General features: G+C 49.4%; 1 protein-coding gene across 1 annotated transcript in view; it reads left to right on the forward strand.

The window, feature by feature from the left end:
- The window catches only part of LOC128823364 (adenylate cyclase type 10-like), a 74,336-nt gene that overhangs the window by 48,509 nt on the left and 10,277 nt on the right, over positions 1-15,550 (forward strand). The window contains exons 23-31 of the mRNA XM_054005608.1: positions 2,247-2,309; positions 4,866-4,947; positions 7,185-7,416; positions 9,220-9,327; positions 9,716-9,894; positions 12,407-12,563; positions 13,327-13,531; positions 13,615-13,711; positions 14,968-15,083. Coding sequence (XP_053861583.1) covers positions 2,247-2,309; positions 4,866-4,947; positions 7,185-7,416; positions 9,220-9,327; positions 9,716-9,894; positions 12,407-12,563; positions 13,327-13,531; positions 13,615-13,711; positions 14,968-15,083 — 1,239 coding nt within the window. The remainder of the gene's footprint in view (positions 1-2,246; positions 2,310-4,865; positions 4,948-7,184; positions 7,417-9,219; positions 9,328-9,715; positions 9,895-12,406; positions 12,564-13,326; positions 13,532-13,614; positions 13,712-14,967; positions 15,084-15,550) is intronic.

The following is a 15,550-nucleotide window of genomic DNA, read 5'->3' on the forward strand; positions in this document are numbered from 1 at the left end:
GGCACATGGAAATTTAAACCCCTTTCAGGGATAACATGAAGAAGTCCAAATGAAAGTCCAATCAGATCTTCAAACTAATACCTCTTCTGCAGCCTCAGGGTCCACTGTAGTTCCCTTGCTGGTCCTGCCTCAGGACTTCTCCTGCAGAGGCCTAACCCACTCCTGTAGAGTTCTTCCTCGGGTGCTTCCTGTCTGTTAACCCTGCTGCTAGGGCTTTGCTCCATCAGAAACCGGTGGCCACTGTAGTCTGTCCCCACCTGAGCACCCTCAGTCTACTTAAAATGTCTTGCTCTGCTTCCTCTGGCCAGGAGGCAATTAGTTAATCACTCCCAGGTGTGGAGTATGACTAATTGGGGTTCTTTCCCTTGCCTTGCAGGTGATGGGGAGAAAGCCCCCTCCCAGGCTTTTTTGCTGCCCCAAGCAAAAAAACAAAACAAAAACAAACAAACAAAAGAAAACAAACGGGGCAGCAAAAAACGGCAAAGCAAAAAAAACCAAAAAAACCTGCGGCATGGGCGGAGCCAGGGTGCAGGGGGGCTCCCAGCACTGCAGATGTGCCCCAGGGGGGAGGGGGCGGCCGGAGTGGAACAACAACAACAACAAAAAGCGGCCGTGCCGCTCTAGGATTGGGCGGATTGCCGCCTCGTACAATCTGCCGCCCCAAGCACGAGCTTACTCGGCTGGTGCCTGGAGCCGGCCCTGCAGGGAGCAATTGACTATGGCCCAGCCCCTCAAAGGTATTTAGGCATCTATCTCCCATTGATTTCAATGGAAGCTCGGTGCCTAAATACCTTTGAGGCCTAGTCCCCTGAGTCAGTACTGAACCCGTGCCCTACCATGGTGCTAGGGATTGCTGCCCGGCTGGAGACTTCCCATTGTTCAGATGAAATGTAACCTTGAGCTCTGTAAGATCCTACGGCAAGTGAGGCAAGAAGAAGGATCCAAGCCCAGGTGTTCTGATCAAGCTCCAGTTTGGGTCATTCCTTTCAGTCTGCTTCAGTTCAGGCAGTCTGAATGTTGAAACATTGGCTCTCTCGAAAGAATGCTGCTGGTCACAGTACGAGTAGGAAAATATGTGCAATATGTACCAAACCTATTGCAAATCATTGAAGAGAAGAGTAAGCCTACTACAGTGGAGTTGGCCTAAAGTGAATTTGACCTAGTATGTTAATTTATGAGAACGTACAGCTTTGCACAGATTCTGCGAAAGAACTGGACATTTAGTTCTTAATGAAAAGAGGAGTTAGGTGGATTAAAGCTACCGTGTGTGGTGGTGTTTTGTGATAATAATTAAACCTCTCTCTATAGATTCTCCCCTACACCACTGAGCTGTTCATCGCACCAGATCTAAGAATGTAACAAATGGAGTAGGGGCATTACGCTTATTGTGGTAATAAAATAGGGCCAAACAGGGCACTGAAAAGACAGTAAAACTTCCTACAGTATTTATACAGTGTCTTTCAATGGCGTCATGTTTTACAGTTTATTTAAACATGGATTACTCACCCACCAAGAAATGCAGCCATCTCTGGGGTGGAGTACTGCAACTACTCTGTGTCAGCAACATTACCCAACAGGGTGTTTTAAGGAGTAGGAGGGAAGGAATAACCATTTCAAATGACACTCCAAAAAGTGTTTATGAAGCCGAATGTACATTTCCACAAAGAAATTAGGTCAGGACATCACAGTTGCCACCTCTAACTTTTGAGAAAAGTGCTATGAAATCTTTCATGACCATGAATGGTCAGTACCTGAGTTTAATATGTCATACAAAAGACAGTCATACTATGCTGGTTGTGGTCCTTTTACAGAAAGAAAGGAAGGGAGCGTTCAAGTCGTCATGTACAAAAGAGTACAACAGAAAATGGCTAATGTCCAATGGCAAGTCTATTGGGATGGTAGCCACTTTCATGGAGGCAGCACTCTCTTTCTCAGCTGCAGACTGCAGGTGGGGTCACGATGAAAGTTCATCACTCTCTCTTTCCAATAAGCAAAGGCAGGTGATGACTCTAAGGTTGCTTTTCAGAGGAACTTTATTCTTTGATTCTTTTTCATGTTGAGCGGGTGCACCCTTGACTAGGATCTCTGTGTCCAGGCAACTATCTCCTGAAATTTTCATGATCCCCAATGCCAGTAAAGATTATTCTCTATGTAGGCAGCATTTATGAGAACCATTTGTCTTTAACAAAGGATGTGTGCAGCAAGCACTCTTAGGTATGCCTTCTCCCTTGTTCTCTGAATTTCAGACATCACTACCTCTACTTTCTCCAAGAAGTTAGAGTTATTACTTCCACAAGACATTGAGAAAGGTAAATTCAAACTTATCTTCCTGGAATGTAACAGACGAGCCAGGGGTTCTTTTTTAGACTCAGTCAGTGCAGCAGTGAGAAATTAAAGACCAAATTCATGCTTGACTATAACAGCTTCTAACCCAAACAGAACTGTGCTTGTCTAGCTCAAATCACAGCTTTATTAGATATAGGACTTCCACTGATTTCAGTGGGGGTTGCATCTTTGTAACGGAGAGCAAAATTTGCCTCCTCAGCATCATATATTAGCCTGAAAAATTCAGGAGTGAAAAATACTGTTTAAAAGAAAGCAACAAACAAAAATAGGTGACTAGAGGGAACTGAATTTCTCCCCCTTCCCTCTGACTAACTAAGGCTATGTCTACACTAGGGACCTTACAGTGGCACATCTGTACCGCTGCAGCTGCACTGCTGTAAGGTCTCCCGTGTAGCCGCTCTATGCTGGGGGGAGAGAGCTCTGCCATCTGCATAATTAAACCACCCCCAACAAGCAGCGGTAGCTATGTGGGCAGGAGATGCTGTCCCACCAACATAGCCCTGTCCACACCGACGCTTTTGATGGTGAAACTTATGTCAGTCGGGGCGTGGTTTTTCACACCCCCCCCCCGACCAACAAAAGTTTTGCCAACAAAAGTGCTAGTGTCGCCAAAACCTAAAATGCTGCCCTGAAAAGAACCTTTAACAGTTTGATGAAGTGCATTATGGACTAACAGGTTTGGGCAAAAAACCCACCCAGTGGTTCTCAACCTGCGGCCCGCGGGCTGCTTGTGGCCAGTCCGCACAGAGCTGCGGCCCATGTGACATCCTCAGGGCCGTAGAGGTAGTATTGGATGTGGCCCACATAACACATTGTGGGCTACATATGCAGCTCACAACGGTAAAGAGGTTGAAAACCACTGGGTTAGATCATATACTGGTGTAAGTGGGGATAGCCGTGCTGACATCAATGGAGCTATGCTGATTTACACCAGCTAAAGATCTGGACCATAAAGAACATTTTTGAGAGTAGTGGGTGTTTCTTCTCTTTAAGCTATTGGCATTTGGAGGATTTCTGGGTGGGTGGGATTCTTCCCATAGGGTTACCATACATCCGGATTTCCCCGGACATGTCCGGCTTTTTGGTCCCCAAATCCTCGTCCGGGGGGAATTGCCAAAAAGCCGGACATGTCCGGGGAAATAGGGAGGCTAGGATCTCCGAATTTATGTGTGTGGGTCGCCCGCTGTGACATCATCTCGGTGCTACACTCGGCTCCTGCCCAGGGCATGCTGGGAGCTGTAGTCCGGCCGGGCCTCACGCTCCAGGGAGAGCTGGCAGAGGGGAGCGGTCTAGAATAACAATTCCCAGCGGCCCCTGTGACGCGACCAACCTGCCCCTGTGAGGCAGCAAGCCATCGGGGGAGGGGGGCGCGGGCCCCTGTCCTTTGGGTGGGGGGTGTCTCTGGGCGCCGCTCGGCAGCCATCGCAGGGCTGGGGGGCGCCCCCGGGGGGGTTGTGGACACCAGCACATTGCGGGGAGCCAGCACTGTCCGGATTTGCGTCCCCCCAGGGCTGGAGCTGTGCTCCCGACCCCGGGCACCAGTCACGTAGGGTTACCATACGTCCGGTCTTTCCCGGGCATGTCCGGCTTTTTGGCAATCAAACCCCCGTCCGGGGGGAATTGCCAAAAAGCCGAACATGTCCGGGAAAAATACCGGCCGGGCACTTCCTCTCCTGCGGCTGCTCTGCTCCTCCCCTGACTCAGACTTCGGCTCTGTTTAAGAGCCAAGCTGCCCGAGCCAGCGCTACCGGCTTCGGGCAGCCCCCGTGCCTCCGGACCCCGAGCCGCCGGCCGGGCACTTCCCTTCCCGGGCTCCAGCTGCTCTGCTCTGGCGGCGCAGGGTCTGGAGGCAAGGGGGCTGCCCGAAGCCGGTAGCGCTGGCTCGGGCAGCTTGGCTCTTAAACAGAGCCGAAGAGTCAGGGGAGGAGCAGAGCAGCTGGAGCCCGGGAGGGAAAGGGCCCAGCCGGGGGCGCAGGGTCCGGAGGCAGAGGGGCTGCCCAAAGCCCGAGCGCTACCGGCCTCACGGGTTTGCCGGGCAGCCTCCAGACCCTGCGCCCCCGGCTGGGCGCTTCCCCTCCCGGGCTCCAGCTGTGCTGGGGAAGAGCCGGCCGGGGGCGCAGGGTCTGGAGGCTGCCCGGCAAACTGTGAAGCCGGTAGCGCTTGGGCAGCCCTTTCCCCCTGGCTGGGAGGGAGGAGGGGGAGTTAGGGCGGGGACTTTGGGGAATGGGCGGAGTAGGGGCGGAGTTGGGGCAGGGCTGGGGGTGGGAAGGGGGCGGGGCCAGGGCCCCGTGGAGTGTCCTCTTTTTTTTATTTTTTAAATATGGTAACCCTATCTTCCCATTAACGGTGGCCTTCAGAGTTTCCTGGCCTGGTATGTCACACACTAAGTCTGCAGTGAAGACATTTCCTATGTTATGGAATTTCATCTCATTATCTTAGTGCTAGAGCATGGTAAAAAGCGGCTCTTAGTCCAGGACATATGATGTTGCATTGAACCCAGTGGTTGATTTTCTTTCCAGAGACTGAAAAGGCACTAAAGAAACACAAGATGTTGCCAGAGGCACTAAAGAAACACAAGATGTTGCCAGAGGAAAATCTTAAGTATGGGAACAAGGTCTTCATTCACCAGACCACTTTACAATGAAATAGATTCCTAGGGGCTCCAGAGGTTGTGAGTGGAATATATGCATTTGGCTGCTACCTGTGGGGGAAGACATTACCTGATGGGGGGGCAAGATACCCATGGAGACTGGGAGTTTGGAGGGTGTGAAGGACTCTCTCAGAATGGAACATCCCTACTGTCAGGGCCCCATGCATTCCATGGCACAATGGGACTCCTACATTCTACAGCAGCATTAATTTACGCCAGGGGTAGGCAACCTATGGCACGTGTGCCGAAGGCGGCACGCAAGCTGATTTTCAGTGGCACTCACACTGCCCGGGTCCTGGCCACCGGTCCGAGGGGGCTCTGCATTTTCATTTAATTTTAAATGAAGCTTCTTAAACATTTTAAAAACCTTATTTACTTTACATATAACAATAGTTTAGTTATATATTATAGACTTATAGAAAGAGATCTTCTAAAAACGTTAAAATGTATTACTGGCACGCGAAACCTTAAATCAGAGTGAAAAAATGAAGACTCGGCACACCACTTCTGAAAAGTTGCTGACCCTGATTTACTCTCTCTCTGGGATATGCCCTTCATTCCCATTCACTCTCCCTCCCACCCCCCATGGCTCATAGCTAAACATTCTTGCAGTAGAATTTGTTTATTTTCAACAGTCCAAGAATGGATTTTTCATTACACCCTCTGGGTGACCTGGCTCCACACCCCAAACCTTAGCTCCTGCCCCAGCCTGGCCCAGAGCCCTCTTCCCCAATGGATGCCAGGGAAGTGGGAAGCTGGGAGCTGGCTTAGTGGCTCATCTTTTCAGACCTTGGCTGTTGTACCATTCTTCAGCCTGGTTAGCTCACCAACCTGTGTTGTTCCATGGAGTTGGTGCTCTCCCTACTCCCTGGCTCTATGGAACCATGCAGGGAGCGTGCACTGAAATAACTCTCTGTTGTGAGGAAATCTGCAGAGCAAGAGGTCCTGGCAGGTCAGGAAGATAAAACGGTGAGTGCCTGAATGCAGCAAACCAGTGAATTCCATGGCAGAAATGGTGGTTTCTGTGGCATCCTGGAAAAATGGCAACTTGTGCAGCCATGGAAGATCAGAGTTGATGGAGCCCTGGTTGAGATGGATGCGGCAGAACACACTCTCAGAATGATGGTTTCAGGCTCTCTGCAGACTCAGGCAGGCATCTCTCCATCTGTTTACATTCAATTCACGTTTTCAAGGTCCTGCTCGGGAAAGACAGACAGTCATGAAAGCTGCATGCTGTCTGGGCCAGCTATGGTTCACAGTCCTGGTGCAGATGAGCCAAGGGCAGGAGATACAGATTAATCAATTAGGTCACATTTCTTTTCTATCCGAAGTAAGGTACTGAGGCCTGCTTACAAAGTTATCTTGTAGAGCCGCTGTTCAGTCAGGTACATTTTAGCCAACTTTTGTGCTCCGCTTTCTCTCTGGCGTGTTAAGAGACAGGAAGCTCTCCAAGCTGAAATGGTTTCGGTTATTCTGTTTAGGAGGGATTAGGTGCTGGTGCTGTCAGAGGCGATGGAGTTCTGTCTTCTCAAGCAAGGCAGGGAAAGGGCTGCCTGCATCCTGGCCAAAAGCACAGGGTGCCAAGGCTGGCTAATGTCACAGGCTTGTGCCGTGGGCCTGGGTTCCCTCCCGAAATCCTGCAATGACCTCTGCATCTCAGCTTTCATTTGTAAGAAATCTGTTTCCAGATCTTGCAAAAAAAAAGAACTTGAAAAAATAGAAGGGAGAGTAACTGATGCAGGGATGTGACGTCTGCCTGAGTCTGCAGGGGAACAGCAGCCACTGTAGCTAGGGAGGATGCTGCCTGGGTCCACCCCACAGCAGACAGGGCAGGGCCAAGGGAGAAGGGGGGCTCTGCCATGTCTGGTGGAGGTGGTGGTGGGGGAGCATTGCCACATGTCCATCCTCTAGTGGCCACAAGACCCCATGTGGGGGTGTGCCAAGAGTCGCAGATTGCCTTAAACTTGCCCTGCATAAAGGAATACCATAGTCTTCCTCCAGAACAGTGCCATAAAGGCACAGGAGGGGCTAGGAGTTTAGGGACAGAGAGCACCATCCCCTGGGTCACAAGAGCAACATAAAAACAGCACCAGGGAATTAGAACTGTGAATTCTGCCAAACCCAGATATACAAGAAAGCCTTGTGACATGGGAATCCTGCCCCTTCTCTGCCATCTTGTCTCCGGCAGAGCTGAAGAGATAGAGAAGGAGTTTCTGGAAAGGCTGGACGAGATCATTCATCAGTCTGACAGGGATTGGGAGAAGATCAAGCGCTTGGGATCCTGCGAATGTGAAGACATCGTGGAGTCTGTCTTTGTGCCCCTGGCCCGGCACTGCATGGCGATGGGAGAATACACCAGAGGCTTGTATTACTTGTTGGAGTGTGCAGCGGCTTACTTACATCTGTCAAACAACTACATGGTGAGCTGCTTTGCTTCCTTGATCCCATGCGAGTTCACGTCCTTTCCGTTGGTCTCCCTTTTACTTCTCGCCATATTAGCAGGCTGCCCCAGATTTCATCTAGTAACACACGTTCTTTGGTTCTTTCAGACTGGTAGTGTTAGGCCCTACATCTTCCTTGCCTCTCCTTCCTACTTTGCTAGAGACCCTGAGCTGTGGCGCAGGATTTTAATGTCACAGACATAGCACATGAGCGATTACAAGCATACATACAGTTTAATATTATTACCCCTTTTGACCTGAGCTTTAAGTCAAAATTTGGGATCCTGTGGGTTGTTTCTGTTAGAAGGAAAAACTAAGTCAGCCATTTCATTGATGCAATCCTCTTGATTTACAAGGAATGTACATAAAGTTCTGTTTCCCTGAACACTGTAGGACTCAAACAGCTGGAGACAGTTAATTGCTCACAGATCCAAGTTTCTTTCGAGACAGCACTCTGCCCCGACGCTCTCGCTCTTGCACCTTTTTCTCAGGGTCATGCTACAAGTCCTTCTGTGGCTCTCCTGGCTTTCTTCTGCCTTCTCTGGGTCTTTCTGTGGTGTTTCTCACCCACACACGCCTGTGCAGTCCAGTCAATCCCAAGCCCTATGTTTGTTATCAGACTCCCAGGAAACTGCTTAGGTCACATGGATCAACTCCTGCTCCAGCTTTGCCCGTGGCCTGTGTTTTGGGGGGAGGTTCCTATCGCTTTGGCTGTCTGTTCCAGAAAAGAGGTGAGTGCCTCACACATTTGTCCGGAGTGAAGGCCAGCTCTCACATGCACCAGCCTCAAGGCAGTTTCACCCAACCCCCCAGTATAGTGAATATAGTAGTGGGAGGGAAGTGAGGAATGTTTAAAGGCATGGTGGTTTAGGGCACTAGCCCCAGTCCTCTAGAGGCTGGGGCACAGGGGGTGGGGAAGATAAGGAGATCATTAGGGACATGATTTTGGGAGGCCCATCATAGTCTCTCGGTGACATTTAGTCATATGACAAAAATCATCATATGAATTAGCAATCTCTACCATGGAGAGCTCATGGGAGAGATAGGGTGCTTCTAGTCAGAATTAGAGTATGTTACCGAGCTGTGGAAGGTGCCCACAACTGGAATAGCCTGGAGGAGGCGGTACGCAGGTCAGGAATAAGGTCATTGGCAGGGCTGTGTGGGGGGTGAGGTGGGGTTGAAGGGTGACTGGGACTCAGTGCCATCAGTCCTTGAGTACTACATTTCCTCCATACATTCAGCCAAAGAAACCCATGGACATTATGTCCCAGCTCTGCAGGCAGCTCCTGGGTTACTCCAAGGGGAAAGAAAGCAATGTTGCTGTCCTAGACAGAGTGAAGAGAGCTCCCTTTGCTTTGTGGCTTGATTCACCCCTGTGTGAGCACAGCTAGGGTGGCGAAGAGACAGGATGCACAGCCGCAGCTCCGTGATTCAGTGCCATGTTGCCCTGGCGTGCGATAGCTGCATGAGGGCAACCCTAGCTTAGGCTTCCACCAGTGGAAGATCAGGCATAAAGCTTTGCCATGACCCCATTCTGCTCACACCTTGCCCTCAGAACACTCCCTCCTTCCTCTGCCACAGGGTGTGGGAGGAGGGGGGCAGGAGACACATTGCTGCCTCCACCTGTGCAGAGGGGATTCTCCCACTGGCCATCTCCTTCTGCTTGCAGTGGCCGTAGCAGACCAGAGAATCCAGTTGTTTCTCTTCAGCTGGTGGTGGGGTTGGAGAAAGTGTGCGGCACAGATGGTCACCTACCCTTCTCTGTGGTTTGTTTTGCTTAAGGCCTTTTGCAATTTGAATACAGCAGAGAATCTGATCAAATCGGTGGACTTCAGAGCGACTGTAATTAACCAGTTTGAGGAAGCTACCTTCTACAGACTGAAGGGTGAGGTAAGGAGACAGCAAGACATTGAGGAACCTCTTTATGTATCTGGTTGGGGCCATCTATGGAAGATGATTGCAGGTTTCCTGTGTCTCCCTCCTATGTCCGTACAACCTCATCCGAAACTAAAAGTCCAAACTACTGGATGGGCTCGCATGCCCCCTTTGCCTTAGGTGGGGCCACTGAGTTGTCTCTCACAGCTATCTTAAATGAGGAGTGGAGGACACAACAGTTTCAATGAGGTTTAACCCAACCCACTCTCTACTCCCCACCTCCGCCCTTGGCTCCAGCATTGATGTCATGCTAGAAAATGGCAGCTGAGAGCCCCACCATTTCGGAACATGCAGTTGACTGATAACAAACGGTCTTTGTCTCACTCTTGCTTCCCCTCTGCAGGTCTGTTATAACATGGGCCAAATGAATTTGGCAAAGAAATTCATCAGGAAGGCTTTGATTTTATTAAACAGAAGATTCCCATTTACCTTGATTGGAGTCTTTTTTAAGACGCTGATGGAAGAGTCAAAGCACACGTCTCACCAGAAGAAGCAGCAATTCTTGTATAGTCGCAGTAAAGGGTAAGAAGTAGAACTGGAGTAAAACCAAGTTGGGTGGATTTTACTTTAGTCTCTGGTTGTCATTTAGACCTCGATCCTGCAAACACTTAAGCACATGCTTAATATGAAGCATGTAACTTGCATGCTTCAAATTAAGCATGTGAAGAGTGGGGGTTTTAAAAAATGGTGTTTACACACTGTAGGGAAGAGGGAATTACAGATATGTGCATTCCCAATGGTACAGTACTTTAAAGCAAGGCATTTATTTTGGAAAACAGGAATCAATTGCAAAGAAATGCATTTGCTTTTGAGAATATTTTTATACTCCCTGCTACTGCTGACGGCATTATTTCCAAATGTTGGCCTGTCCTTGCTAACCAGCCTCGTCATGGGAATGCTCATATTTCAGTCTGGGAACAGTGCTTCAATTTACCCGTTTGTGATAAAAATGGGTGCAACATATGTAAACAAGTTTTAAGGTTTTTATTTGCACTATAAACAATCTACTTGAACAGTGCCAATGCTTTAACAGAATGTATTCTACTGCATCGCTGCGTAATGTGTTTACGAGCATTCTTTTAGGTTGTGGAGCAAGAAGTCATCATCTTAGTGGTTCGGGGATGTCCTAGGTGAAGGGGCACCTGAGATTAGGAGAAGCTCTTTTGGGAGCCATGGGCTTTGGGGCCAACGGGGGCAGAGGGAGCAAGGAAAAGCATCTGGTGTTATGGAGAGACCCTTTGGGCCGTGCAGGATAGTGTTGCTGGGGATTCAAGCAGAGAGAGAGGGGCGGTGGGGGTATCAGCATGAGGGGCTGGAGGTACCCAGGAAGGGGAGATATCAGAGTGGGGTGCATAATGGGGGAGGTGCTGTGGAGGGGGAAGCTGGGGGAGATGAGGGAGCCCCGGTGGAGGGAGGCAGTGGTGGAACAGCAGGGGAGGGGTTGGTGGCAGAGGTCAGTGAGGCAGCCCGGGGTACCAGGCGGTGAGGGTTAAGGCAGGGGAAAGGAGGAAGTGCAGAGGTGAAGGGTTAAGGTAGGAGGGGAGAAGGGAGCCTGAAGATGGGGTGCTTGGGGGCGAAGGTGAGGTAGTGAGGACAGGTAGAAGTGATGGACAGTCCAGCAGGGGGATCTCAGGAGTGGGGAAAAAAGTGAGCAGGAAAAGGCTGGATTCCAGGAGCGGTAGGTGAGGCCCTGAGGGGTGGAATGTCGGAGTTTGGGTTGAGGCACCAGGGGGGAGTCAGGCTGTCTCACCTATCCCCCAGGAATCCCCAACGTACCTCATCATATTCCCCTGCTGCTGCCACCCTCCTCCTCTGCTCACCTTCTTCCCCATCTCTGCTGGAACCCCCTTCCTGCTGCCACAACTCCCCCCTTCCCCCCATTACATTCACCTCTTACAGCCACTGGTGGGGGAGATGGACAGAGTAATTCTCTGCCACGAAGCAACCCTCCTTCCTGGATCACCAAAATGTCCTAGCACAACTGCCTTTCATCCGATCCCCCTCAATAAAACACCAACATCTACTTTGGCCTCCCCCTACAGTGTCCCCAGTGGCAGGCTCCCAGCCTACACTGCAGCAGTCTCCAGATGGTGAGCTGAGTTTTCACCCTCCTTCCCGCTCCAGGCTTCTCTCCATGTGAAATCCGTCCAGACTCCCCAATAGCCCTCTTGTTCTCTCTGCCCCAAACAGCCTCCCACCCCAGTCTCTTTCCTCTCTCCCAGCCCTTCCGGCTTCTCTTTCCTTCCCCGAAGATCACCAGTCTCTCAAGCTTTTCTTCACAACATGAACCTTGTTCTTTTGAAATAATAAATGGCAGCCAAGGTTCTCCTGTGATCCCATGACTCCAGGAGCTGGGGCTTTAGGGAAAATGCCATCTATCACGAGAGTTGACAGCATGGCTTTCCCCATATCCCCCTCACAGCTATCCCCTGTGATGCTCCCCATAACTGTGCCCCCCCATGCTTGCGAGATAGTGGGGGAGAAGCGTCTGACCCAGCCAATGGTGCTCCCTCATGCCCTGGCCAAGCCCCTCCTGCTCCCCTCTGCTGACAGAGCAACCCCTGCTGGCACAGGGCTACAATTGCTAATCCCCCCTGGCTGGAGCCTAAAAGCTGATCTGTAGTGGCCAGGGAAGGGGGAGGGTTCTCAGCATTGCTGCATAAAGCAGCCTCAGGTTCTTCTGTGCTGCTCCCTTCTGCAGCCAGCCAAAGTGGGGGAGCAGATGTCTCCTGTCCTTCCCAATGCCCACAGGTACCCTCAACCTCCCTGCTGCTACATCCACCTCCCCCACAATGCCACCCCTCCGTTGACTGACCCTCCCCCAACTGGTACCCCATCATCCAATTGCTACTTCTTCCTTTCCCCTTTCCTGCCCCTGGAATCCTCCATGCCTCCTCTCCTAGGAGGAGGAAGGAATGTTCAATTCAGGATCCCTCCTCCTCCCACCGCTGCTCTCTGTTTAATTAGTAGCAATAGTGAGATCTTTGTGCTGCTGGGATCCGCTCTGGCTAAAGATGTGTCTCTTGTGTGACAGGGAGAAGAAATTAGCTTTCCTGTACCAGCAGGGCCACTGCCTTTCCTTATTGTGGCAACTTTTCAGCCTGGACACTGCTACAAACAGCAAGAAGTTCTGTCGCCTGGCAGCACTCATGAAGGTGAACTCAGCAGAGGAATCAGAGGATGAGAGCCAGGTGGGTCCACCTTCGCCACTGGGAACCCTCTCCTCCTGCCCCCAAAGAAGAGGAAGTAACTGTGGTGACAGGACACACCCTGCCCAAAGGGGATTGAAGAGTCCTGACTGTTATGGAGCAGATGTCCGATTTCAACAAACCATGGGTTGACCTGTAAAAGCTGGCTTTGGATAATCAGCCCAATGTTCTGATGTTTTTCTGAACCTCATTCACACTGTCTAAGCCTCTGGGGCTGGAAATCTCATGGAAAACCAGCTTTCTTGTCAGATTTCCAGCATGCCTTGCTTCTTTCTGTCTTGGCTGGTAAAACATGCCCATGGTCTTCCTTGTCATGTTGCAGCACTTCTGCCTCTGGTAAGAACTAGGGAGGCAGAGATGTGGTGAAATGACAAACAATTTAAAGTTCACTGAGCTTTTTAAGCCTCCCAAAAGAGTTGATCTGAGGTTCAGTTTCATTTTTTTTATTGTAACAGTTTAGGTTGGTTCTGATTTTTAAACTATTGCTAATTTCATGTACACTAGTTTATATTCTGTGTCTGTACAACACCTAGCACAGGGGGGGAATCCTGACTGGAGCCTTTAGACATGAGCATAATAAACGTTAATATTAATAATCCTAATTTTTTTTAATGGTCAGTGTTGTAAGAGAAAAAGGAACAAAGAAATGTGGGGGTTTCTGGTTCATCCATGTGTCCCTTTTGAGCCTATACCAGATAACGATTCAGTCAACAGTTTCAGGCTCTTGTTTTTTTGAACATTTTAGATCATTTCATCCTATTCGGAATTCTCACTCTGCTGCCAGATGATGGGTAACGAAGATAAATGGATGAAATATGAGCTGATGGCCATCCAGCGTAGCTCTCACCTCCGGGTTATCGGAGGAGGGCTATTAACAACAGTTAAATTAGTACAGTCATTGGCCTCTATGAAGCTCTGCTTGGGTAACCTGCCCTTATCTATTCAATTAGGTAAGTCTGCTTTCATCGTATACTGTGAAGAGAAGGTGTCAGTATTAAGGGAGAGACACTTAATACATTTGTTTTCTCCACAGGCTATCGAGCCCATGAAATGTGTGTGCGACTGAAGAAACCGAAGCTGGACTATCTGGTTCTCTGCATGCTCTTCAAAGCTCTCTTTCTGAGCACCAGGTATGATGCAAATTTATGTTCCCATATGGATGGGCTAAGGAGAATGGTGTATGGAGAAGAAATCTAATAGGGAACTGTGGGAGGTCGATGGAGACACAAGTATAGTAAATATAAAGAAATCCCAATGACTTCAGTGGGCAAGGCATGTGGTTACAATGACAGAAGACAGACCAGTGTCTCTAGGAAATGTCTCTAGGAAGGATATCATGTTTAAGGCCCTGTATAAATCAATTTTTTTTTTTAAAGAAAATTCCCGACAGTTTGCAAGGAATGAATTTGATAAGTACATTTAGTCAATTGTAAGGAAAAATATGTAAAAGATCACGGTTTGGGGGCATTTTCTCGATTTCCATGTCCTCCACAAAAATGTGATTTACACAGGGCCCTATTTATGGTGCCTGACCTCATGGCTGACCAAGGAGGAGATGGAGGGATAATACTGAGCCATACCTAACAGCTCTTAATGTGAATTACTATGGATGATAACAATGTGCCCTTGACAGAAAGAGGTGGGAGGCACATTATGAGGGCGACCAAGGACCTCCCTGGTCTATAGAGCCAGGAAGTGAGGAAGTATGGACAGGCTAAGTTTGGCTTTTTGCTTTGGTTGGCTGGTACTTTTCTTCTGAAGTGAATTTCTTCCTCATGAGGAGGCAGTTTGGATCCCCATACTTGGGATGCAGGTACCTCTGTCACATGGCTCAGAAGTGTCAACTGGAGTCATGTGGCAGCCTTATTTCCTCCCACCCCTGGCAGATTAAAAGACTGGTCTGTCTCTTATTAGACATCAGTCTATGAGAACTCTCTCTGAGCCACAGTGGCTTCCTGAACACACTTGTTCTCACAACTGTTCCTTCTGCTGGGGCATGTTTGTCTGTAGTAATAGATTGGCCACCTGGCTTCTATATGCACTGTTCCTGGTGCTTTTCCTTGTCAATGACCAGCTGGAAAGGCAATTAGCTATCCACAGTGGACCTTGCAGACACTTATATGCACATAGGGATACTTTGCGCACCTGGGAAGGACCACAGTGGAACGTCTCTATCCACTCAGTGTCTTGTCAGGCATCCTTGAAGCCCTTCTCCATAAGCTCGTTGACCAAAGATCCTTGGAGAGAAAAATAGGATAGATATATGAGTGGAATGATGGATGGGAGGATAGAGAATGAGACATGGAAAGAGGAAAAGAAATAAAGGGATTGGGGAGAAACACCTCAGAATAAAATGAGTCGTGCAATAATTCTCCATGATGTCTAGGTACCAAGATTGTGTGCAAGTACTGAGCTGGCTGGAGCAGTTGGCTGTTGTGGAGGAGACAATCATTGGGATGGCTTGTTTCTTTTCTTACTGTTTAGAACTCTTGCTTTATGCTGGTAAGTACTGGGTAATGAGGACAACAGATAAAGGCGTGCTTTGCAAAGACACTCCTGGACAGGGACGGTTGCCATGTCAACACTGCCAGAAAACGGTGGCGCCATTCTGGCATCTCGTTTGTGGTTAAACTGCAATTGATATGCTTTTAAAGAAGAGAGCTAAAAGATTTAACAGAAAAGGGGTTGTAGCTCTGATGAAGGGATGTTGATATCTGTGTGAATGTTGACGCTTTTGGGATATTCTCATACAAATCTGGAGCCTTATACTGGGAGGTGGGAGGTTGTAAAGTTGGCCAACAAGGCTAACTGGGGTTCTGCAGACTTCACGCAGCCGGCATGGAGGAATTCCCCTCATCTCTACCCCAATCACCCTGCTCCTTTTAGCCCCCTGGCACTCCGCACATCTAAAGCCTTGTGTACACTTAAAACCTTTGCCAGTATAACTATATCAGTATGGCTGAATTGGC

Source organism: Malaclemys terrapin, chromosome 15 (assembly GCF_027887155.1).
Source record: "Malaclemys terrapin pileata isolate rMalTer1 chromosome 15, rMalTer1.hap1, whole genome shotgun sequence".
Taxonomy (NCBI): domain Eukaryota; kingdom Metazoa; phylum Chordata; order Testudines; family Emydidae; genus Malaclemys; species Malaclemys terrapin.